This window comes from Dermacentor silvarum, chromosome 2 (genome assembly GCF_013339745.2).
Source record: "Dermacentor silvarum isolate Dsil-2018 chromosome 2, BIME_Dsil_1.4, whole genome shotgun sequence".
Lineage (NCBI taxonomy): Eukaryota > Metazoa > Arthropoda > Arachnida > Ixodida > Ixodidae > Dermacentor > Dermacentor silvarum.
Genome location: NC_051155.1, coordinates 220436873 through 220446808, shown reverse-complemented (window position 1 = coordinate 220446808; position 9936 = coordinate 220436873). Strand labels below are relative to the sequence as shown.

General features: G+C 47.6%; 1 protein-coding gene across 1 annotated transcript; it reads right to left on the bottom strand.

The window, feature by feature from the left end:
* Positions 1-294: 294 nt before the first annotated feature.
* On the bottom strand, positions 295-5810 carry LOC125943685 (uncharacterized). Its single transcript, XM_049663143.1, has 4 exons — positions 5533-5810; positions 3583-3687; positions 2377-2641; positions 295-580 (listed from the first exon to the last, which is right to left on the bottom strand). The coding sequence occupies exons 1-4, from the start codon at positions 5765-5767 to the stop codon at positions 295-297; spliced, it is 891 nt and encodes a 296-aa protein (XP_049519100.1). The 5' UTR covers positions 5768-5810.
* Between the last annotated feature and the right edge of the window lie 4126 nt (positions 5811-9936).

Genomic DNA, 9936 nt, shown 5'->3' with positions numbered 1-9936 from the left:
AGCGAGAGGCAAGGAAATACTTTAAATAGCACACAATAAACGTAAACACGCACCACGCTTTCAGTCGCAGTCAGTGGCTGCTGCGAGTGCAAACACGCATGGGCGCGCTGAACGCGCTTTCCAACGGCTGTGTGCTATCATACAATCTTTTTTTTCAGAAGCCTCAGCAAGGTGTGTATTTCTTTACAGGCCGTCGCGACCAATTCCGCCGAACATATACCCCACCAATATGTTCCCACTTTATTGCCGTTAACGCGCAAAATCCCACGACAGTCTTCAGTCGGTAGAACGAGTTCAGTCGATCAAACGCGACGGCCACGCGCTTCCCGTGCGAGGCGACGGAGAACCGGCCGCGACGATGGTGACGCCGCTCGGTCGCGTCTTCTGGACGCTCACGGGGACGCCGGCGTCGTCGACTCGCGGACGCCGGGCCGCCGTGGAGATGGTGGACGCTGAGACTAGGCCGGCGGATTTGTTCTTTAGCCCAGTTCGCCGCCACAGCGTCGTGGCGACACCCAGGAGCAGCAAAATGCTCATGATCACGCCCACCAGCGTCAGGCACGCCGTATACGATGGCCATCTGCTGCGACACAGTGAAGAACAGCCAATTGCAAGAGTTGTGTTAGCGTAAATAAGGCGCAGAATGCGCAACTAATAATACCGGTGTGACATGGCCGTTTTCGATCGCGATTGAGCCTGATGCAGATCGAAATTCTCGACCACGATTGGCTCCCTCCCACAGCTTGCGTAAATGAGCCAATCGGGACCGAGATAAATTCGATCCCAATCGCGCTCGACTGCGATCGAAAGTGTGCCGCGTGACACCGCGGTATAAGACGAGGGCACAAGGACGAAGACCAGGCATACGACACGCTTGTGCGTCTGGTTGTCGTCTTTGTGTCCTCGTATAGATTCGCAGTTCGCATTATGCATTGCCGTGCTCACTCTCTCGCTCACTCGCTCGCTCGCTCGCTCATTCATTCATTCATTCATTCATTCATTCATTCATTCATTCATTCATTCATTCATTCATTCATTCACCCCCACTCGGCTCCCTTCGCGCTGTGTTCCACAAGACGAGGTTTCATCAGCTTGCCCAGGCAGCTCTCAGTTCTGTTTTGGTACTACCTAAACCCGAAAAAAAATATGTAATCGCGCATTTCGTCCCGATGACGTACAGCAAACAAATGCCGCGAATACCTTATTTTCGAGCGTATAGCTCGCACCAAAAATTCAATATAGTTAACAGTAATTTTAGGGTGCTGGTTATACGCGAATTTTGTTTGGAGGTGTGGCTTCACGGCAGGGCGGCGCGCACTGCCGTGTAGCCACACCTCGAGGCCAAGTTCTCCGCCATTTGATTTCGCTAACTCCTCGGGAATCCCACCCTCCCCCCACCCCTGCGTGTTGAAGCTCCCTTCTCCCCTACTTCATGGTCGTCCATTCTTCTGCTCTTTACGGGTCAGTCTAATGAATATCGGAGGACTGCCGACTCTCAGAGACGTCTGCGGATAGTTCATACGGCGAACCCTCGGATGACCGTCGAGTGACTACCGGATGGCAGAAAAGAGCTGAGCCAGAAAAGAGCTAGCTCATAATAAATTATAACGTAGCCGGCACGTCAGCTTATACGTCGCAGTTTTTCAAAGTATTTTCGCATGTTTGGGCCATTTCTGCGGGTCGAAGGTCAAAACCGACCAGGTTTAGTCTCTGGTTTCTTTACTATGCAGTGTGAACTCTTCTTTACCGACAAAATGTTTAGTCCTAAGCTCACGCTGTACAAATCAGTGACGTCACAGGCAGGCTAGTGCAAGAACTTGAAGGTGGCGTCGCCATCCGTCCTGTGTTGTTGCTCCTATTCTGATTTACCAACTCTCTGCGGGCGCTACAAGATTGGTGTCTTTGGTGTCAGAAGTGCAATTTGCGAATTTTGCTTACTTAACTTAGTCTTCCACTTCAGTGTGCCCTTAACTTCGCCGAAAAATTCAATGAGTTGCTGGCCATACTTAAGGCGAGCGGCTCATTCAGCTTTCTGGCGCGAGAATTCGGAATACTATGCCGCTCCAAGTGAAGACGGCCAGAAACTCTGTTTTCCGTTAAACAATATTACTGTTATACGCAAGCATGAAAGTATATGATTTCAACCTCCCTGTCTTTCCGTCTATTCCTCCTCCTTCGTTGACGGGCTTCCACTAGCTCCAAGCGATTGGCCCTACAATTGTTGTGCAAAAATGTATTGCGAACACTGTTAAGGATTGATTGATTGATTGATTGATTGATTGATTGATTGATTGATTGATTGATTGATTGATTGATTGATCTACTGCGAAACCAGCGACGTGGGGCGCCTGCTCATTTCGAGACGCTCAGGCGTACCGCACGCGTGCCTGTCGAGACCCTTTCTCCCTCTTGTAGACGGGTCTCAGCCGCGCAGCCAGGTTGTTGGCGTTGGTCTCGCTGTAGTGGCGCAGGGGCACCGTAGAAGGCAGGCTTACAGCTTCCGAGGTGGAACCCTGCTGCAATTGAAGCTGGTCGGCTACCCCGCCGCCACCTGCGCCAGACACGAGGGGGGAGCCGAAGAGTTGCCCCAAGACCGCCAGCGGCCGCCGAAACCCGCTCGAAGGCAGCGGCACTCTCTGGTCTGCGCGTGCGGACAAACAGTGCAACAATAAAATGGGAGTTTTTTTTTTTTTTTCCGCTCGCTTTTACTCCCCTTGAGCAAAAGTATACGGACCAGGGGTACCGCGATAAAGCCGGTTTCGTTCTACGCCTATATATATATAGTGTAAATTATAATATTGAGCACTGCAGTCCAAACTTGGCATTACGAACCTTCCAGTGCACTAGCCAATTGTCAATTTCAGTTTGTGTGTCTGAATTACAAAGGAATTTAGCTTTATCGGTATGCCTGAGGTCCGTATACTTTTGCTCACGAGTGTACGTAAGTCTGTACAACAATTAGGCTTGTATGCACGTTAAGTCGTTAAATAAATAAAATCAGCCAAGACAAGCTTCTGCATCCCGTTCGTGTTCGCCGTTTTTCGACTCAGTGACTGGAAATATGGGGACAGCATATGGGCGGCGCGAGCTCGTCCGCCCCTCAATTGAAGAGGGCATTTCGACCTGTTGCCGCAAAAGGCTCGCACGGACAATCATAAATAGGTCAACTGCGACTACATGAAAAGGCCAACGAGGGACAATTTATTCATTCATTGAACAAAACAAAAAAGAACAAAGAAAAATGTTGTAGGAGTGTTGGGGGATGGGCGATTTACTGCCGCGGGCGTTATATCTGCCCCGCTCAAGGCAGACACACACTAACTATTCCGTGATAGGCACTCCAGAGGGGGCGGAGATGCTGTGCGACGCTGTATCACACTTATCGCTTCAACGGACACAACACTGTGCGTGCATGTGATGACGTGCTCTTCCCTTGTTTCAGTATCAATACTGTCGTTGTAATAGAGCACTAGATAACTGACCGCAACTTATTATCATTCACAAGCTACTCAGTAGACCGGACGTCCAGTTGCGAAACATGTACACATATATATAGCCAGTGTTCGACAGGCTGGTGCTTACCGCTGTCACGGAGGTGCTTCAGAGACGCATCGTTAGACGGCACGTGCTTGACGGGATGAGCGCACGAATCCTTCGGTGCGGCATCCGGTTCTTGGTTCGTCGCGGCTGCGAGATACGACGCAGTAGGGTTGGTCCATTGATCGATTGACCTTCCGATTAATCGATTCAATACTTTATTAATCACGTTTATTGGGTTGAGGCCACGAGCGAAATAAGGCGCAAGCGTCGGTGCCGACGCCCCTGCTTAACTTGCTCAACAGCAAAGGAAGAGAATGACAGATTCAGCTTCAATGTTCCGACTAATAAGACGGATCCTGCTAGTTTTTCAAGACAAACACCACCCATGTGCGCTGCATGCATTTCCAACCAGCGGAGGGAAAATCCAACTCCATGGGGCGGGGGACGTCTTTTCGTGCAGCTGGCTACTGGTTAGTATTGTTTTGCTACTTTGTTCTTGATGTATTGCACTGTATTTTTCTTTTATATTTCCTGTACTGTTACTGTATTGAAGCGATAATGCTTTATTATTTTTTTATTAATGTCCCAAAGTTCTATTGTATAAATGCAACGATATATTGATTTGCTAGTTCTGTTCCCCACTCATATCTAGGTCCAATGTTGTACTGACAGTATCTTCAAATAAAAATGACTGATGAGCAAAGGAACTCTGTCACTACAGAGCGTTAAAAGGAGACTAACGATAACCACTTGAAAAGTTTAGACTGATAAAGCGTGCTTGCAAAACTCTGTTACTGCTAATTTCGCGGTATTACGTTGATAACAGAAGAAAAGTGAAAGCCAAACTTCCATTTTCTTTTTCTTTTTAATTTCGTGCCGAGACAAGCGCGCCGGCATATTAGTGTTACGTCATGGATTTAAAATTATATACTCGTATTTCGGTCGTTGTGACGGAGTAGAAGTACACTCGAAACAGTCGTTGGCCCCTTTAGCGCACAATGCAGCCCCATATTTACCGATAAATAGATCAACTATAGGCCCGAGAAGACGTGTTCGAAATAAGTGACGTCACAGCGATCTGGGGGGTATTCTGTAAGAGTCCACCTAGTGGACTGTCCACTTCGGCTGTCGCCATTGGCTGCCGCTGGCACCTTCGCGCTCGTGAAGCTAGGTGGACTCTTACAGAATACCGCGGTGCCGCTGGCAACCGCGAAGTGCATCGCATGGGATGTAGGTAGAGCTCGACATACAGTGCTCAAGTCCGTTTCTTGATCGCATTTCTTTGCTTAAACAATAGTTTGTGGCAATGAATGCCCCCACCCCCCCTTATCTCTCTCTCTTCCGACTTCCGATTTGATCGGAGTTTCCACTCAGATTTAATCGCTCGACATTTCGCTCGACAGACGAAATGTCGCTCGACCGATTTAATTGCTCGACAGTCTTACTCCGCCATAACTTCCTAGACTTCGCCTACTACCAATTTTACAATCTTGCCTACTCGACAATACGGCGGATCTTGACACTGTATGTGGTCTGTGACAACTTAAGAACGCACTGACAAATACAGAGTCGTTCAACTCTGGGAGAAATTTGTATAGACGCGCACACCAATCACGTTCGCTCATTTCTGTGACGTCATGGTGGAGGCGCACTTTTTTTAATACCACCGTCTCTCAGGAACTGTGTTTTGAAGCCGAATGCACACAGGGCAGGCGTAATGCATTCTTGTGGGTGTAGCTTGTACTGGATTCTTAGGTTGTCACTGAGTATAGAGTAGTAGTAGTAGTATTATGTGACTTTAAAAGGAAGGACATTGAAGAAAAGTGCAGCGCCGTAACGGTCTCTCGCTGTGAGGACACCTCAAAAGCACTACACAGTGGAGGGGGAGCGGAATAAAAGAAGAAAGAGGAATTCGGAGGCCTCCCCAGTCGAGCGACAAGGCCGACCACCCGAAGACGCTATTGCAGTGATCGCTACTCGACGGCTACTCACGTATGCCAGCGGCGTCGGCTCCCTGGGCTCTTTCGAGCGGTGGCCGTGCCGGTGAGAGCGAGGCATCGAGCGCGTCGCCCTTGTGCGGGGGCGTTTCGGAGCCGCGATTGGTGTCGCTGGAGTGGCTTTCGTCGCCCGCTTTGTCGATGGCCACGAAGCTGGGCGAGCGAGCGAGGTTCGACAGGACAACGCTGTCGCTGCCTGTGCTGAGGTAACGAGAGAATATCTTCCCCATAGCCCTCGATCGGCGGTGGTCCGACGAAGCGTGGCCTCTCTACTTCTGCTTCTTCTTTTCGTGCCCCACGAAATGGCGCACGTCTCCTTGACACGTATTACGTGGCACATACCCACGGCGGGGAAGTTCGCCAATAAATTTGATACCTGTAACGGGGGGCCGCTTTTGCAGTGGCCGTAAAATTTACCCCGCCAAAATGCGATAGCTGTATCTGCTCCTAGGTGGGGACTGTGACACACGGCACGTCAACAATATAACACTTCGCCATGGACGTTTTCTTCAAGCAAGGGGCATAGAGAACAGAGAAAGTGAGAAGGAGGAGGACGAATAAGCTTTATTCTTTTACAGCAGATTTGTGCTATTTGGCCTATCCCCCTCAGTGTGTGCGAGACATGATAAATGATCATATCATCATCATCATTTGTGAGACCTAGGACTCTCTACCTAGATGACGGCCTCGAGCCCTTGGGCTCTGGCGGCATCTTCGGCCTGCTGGATTGCCTCAAGTTGGTCTTCCGGTGCAGAGCTGAGCAGCGCGGTCTCCCGGCCACTGCTCTCTGGTCTTGTGTGTTTTATTCTGTGTGTGGATGTCCCAGCACAAGCCCAACCCATATGTTGTAAGAGAAAAAATATGGCTGAGGTTTAACTCTTGTAAACCTAGTTATCACGACCGAAAGGTCTGTTTGGCTTGGTTTTGCAAAGACTATGGACACAGTGTTTCATTAATGAACGCTTCCGCGCTTGGTAAGCTTCTCTATAACGTGCTAATCTGGCCTCCCTTTGCTCCGGTGTTTCAGTAGCCAGCTTTGTCTTTGCTTGAGATTTCGCAGCCTGCCGTCTAGCTATATCTACTGGATAATTGGATTCAGCCTGCCACTTGCGCTGAAGTGCACGCACAGAGGGCCCAGCCGGCGCGCCATCCATGGCGAGACTGAGCGACCAAGCGCCGGCGAAGCAGCCGTTAAACCCTCGCCTAGTCACGTGGTACCGCAGGGGCGAGACTCCGAGCGAGCGCAGCTGCGACGCCTCTCCGCAGCGGATCACGTGGCGTGACGTCACACCTGCCACACTTGCGCTCCGGCGGCTCGCGCTCCAGCGGTTCAAGGTCATTGCGACGCGATAAATGACCTTGCAAGACCTTTTGCTCTAAAAATGAATAAGATGTGGGGAAGTTAACTATGATTTGTCCAGCTTGCTATTGGGGGCGAGCTCCACCACTGGAAAAGCTAGCGCCACCGTCGGCGTGACGTGGTATGATACATCACGTGGGCCCAGCGGCCATGTCGTCTGCTTCGGAAGCGCCGAAGCGAGCTGAAAACGAAAGTTTAGTCCCACCCGCCATGGGAGTGGCTACGGCTCTGAATAAGTTTTCTCGCTTCGGGTGCCTGCTTGACAGCACTTGAAAGTAGGGGAAGGGGGCGGGTGGCAGGCAGATGTTGTCGTACGTCCTTTTCAAATTCAAGCCATTTTATTTCAGCACCAAGAGAGAAAGACAATTACAAGGTTGATGCTATGGGATGCATGCAAGAAAGCCATCTTAACCAAGGCTTTCCACCCCATTTCAGAGTAGGGTAGCCAACCAGACGTATTTCTGGTTAACATCCCTGCCTTCTTTTTCTCTTCTCCTCCTCCTCCTCCACCCCATTTACATTGCAACAGCAGCACAAACAACATATCCCGCACAGCATATACATAATACTAGTATTAAAATAGCATTGTTGAAGTAAAACAATAATAGCACACCATTTCAGTAGGTTACAGAGTTCAGGGCTTGTGGGAGTAAGTATCGCATTATTTGGCGGCCATAATTAGTACGGCTAGCGTGTATTGCATGTACATGTGTATGTATTTAATTCCCCTAGTTTCTCAAAGAAAGAACCGCCATTTTTCAAACAAGCGCGATAACGCTTTAATAAGAGCAAATTATAGATGACAAGTACTGGCCGCAAATTAATGACATCAAAATGTGTTCAGTATGAGTCACGTGGTACGTTTGCAATCATCCTCAGAGCTAGCTTTCTTCTGTAGCCTATGTATTTTGGATATGTTAATTGTTGTGGTACCCCACACAAGATATGAGCTAGTATGTTGTTATACACTGGTATGTTATGTTGTTATACCCTGTGTTTTTCTACACGTTTTAGCTAGTGCCTCTGTTATGCAGTTCAGTTGTGTTTTTCCTCTCCTATGTCAGGCGCCATTGTACTCCCTCAGGCACCTGCCATGGGAGTGGCTCTGAGCTTTGCTTTCAGCTTTGCTTTTCTTCATGACCAGAGATTGATTTTTGCTTTTGTTTTGTTATTATGCCAACAAGTGTTGACGCATATGCTACGTTGCTAATGTATTGATTTACTTTTCGTTGTGTTTGTAACCCCTGCGAGTGCAACATGCCTACAATGGGGAGAAGGCCCTCGTCAGGCATTGTGCCTTTTGACCTCCTTGCTGGAGTGTATTCACTTCAAATAAAGAATAAATAAATGTTAATGTTGCTAAGATAAGGGAATTATGCAACAGGAGCTTTATATGTAGTGGCAAGAGAAACCACAGGCACGATAAAACGCCAACGGTGCGGGAGAGTTTATCGTGAATATGTTCTACCTGTACATTCCAAAGCATGTACTTTCTTGAAAAAGAACATCCAAGCTTTTTACTACAGGTATGAGATCAATAGTAGATAAACCGAAAGTGGAGCTAATGTTCAACGTAACGAGCCTATTTTTGGACGAAAAAGTGCGGATTTTGTTTTCTAGACGTTTACTTTTAAGGAATTATTTGTGCTATATGTATTGAGCAAAGCGAGTACGTTATTTGCTTATGCAAGTGAGATTAAATAGATTGCGGTCAGTAAAACGTCTACGTAAACATGACATCACTGGTTTCATCGATATTTACAAGGTCATTTATGTAAATGTTAAAAAGCAGCGGTCCAAGGATACTACCTTGAGGCACGCCATCTGTCACTGTTTCGAGTGTAGACCTGCAGTCGGTTATTTCTACTCCTTGTTGGCGATAAGAAAGGGACGTCTGTATAACATAAAGAAAATGTCCACGGAACTAGTAGTGTAATGTGGTTAACTGTATCAAAGGCCCTTGGAGTAATCGATAAAAACGGTAAGCGACCCTAATCTTTGACTTGGGTGTATCTTAGTGGCACTCGCACCTCGGCGTTAATTCTAATTAATTCTAAGTATTCCGGTACTTCAGTAACTGAACTTGTTACTGAACTTATGCTCTGATATCATATCTTAATGAAACCCATGAATTTTGTAATGTACTATCTTTTTTTTGTTCTTTTTTTTCTGATTTATTTTAAATTTCGTCTCCGGTCGTCTGAGTGATTTCAAATTAATTCTAATTATTCCAGACACTTCAGTAACTCAACTTGTAACTAAACTTATGCTCTGATATAATATCTAAAATGAAACCCATGAGTTTTGTACTGTACTATTGTTTTTTTTTTTTCTGATTTATCTTGAATTTCGTCCCCCGTCGTCTCAGGAGGTGAACCGGAAGTGCTGCGCAAGAAACAAAAGTGTCACTCGATGCTCGTGCCACTAAAAAAGTGCAAAGCATATAGTTCGCTTTCTGATGAACTTTTGATGAAATTTTTTTTCTGTAAAACCAAATTGACAAGGCGTCATCATATTGTGCTTAGTAATAAACGACCTTATTCGTTTGAGTAATATTTTGTAAATTATTTTAGCACATGTCAGGTATCCCTGTACACTGAAATTTCGAAAGAGGAGGGGGGGGGGGGGGGGGGGCACGTGTATGATGTGACCCGAACCCTTCCCAGCTACGCTCCTGCGCGTGGCCATGTACAGTCGCGCTCAATATGAGCTGCAACACTGCATGAGACCCCAACACTGCAATGCGGAAACGATTTACGGAAAAATTGGGGAACTAAACACCGTTAATTTCGATCGCTGGTAGTAAGTTATTCAACCACTTTTTTCGTATGCCGCGACGCCGTCGTGCAGTCTTGGAACCCCTTCAACCAAGGTCACGGTGTTGCAGCTCACACTGAACGCGACTGTACATTCAAAGGATCGACTGGCCTAACCGAATGCTGCTTAGCTTCGTTGATCTGACGAAAAAAACATGGCTATGGCAGGTATCCGGACGCACCGTTTATTCCACCTCTTTTGCCGCGAACAATGCAAGCAGAA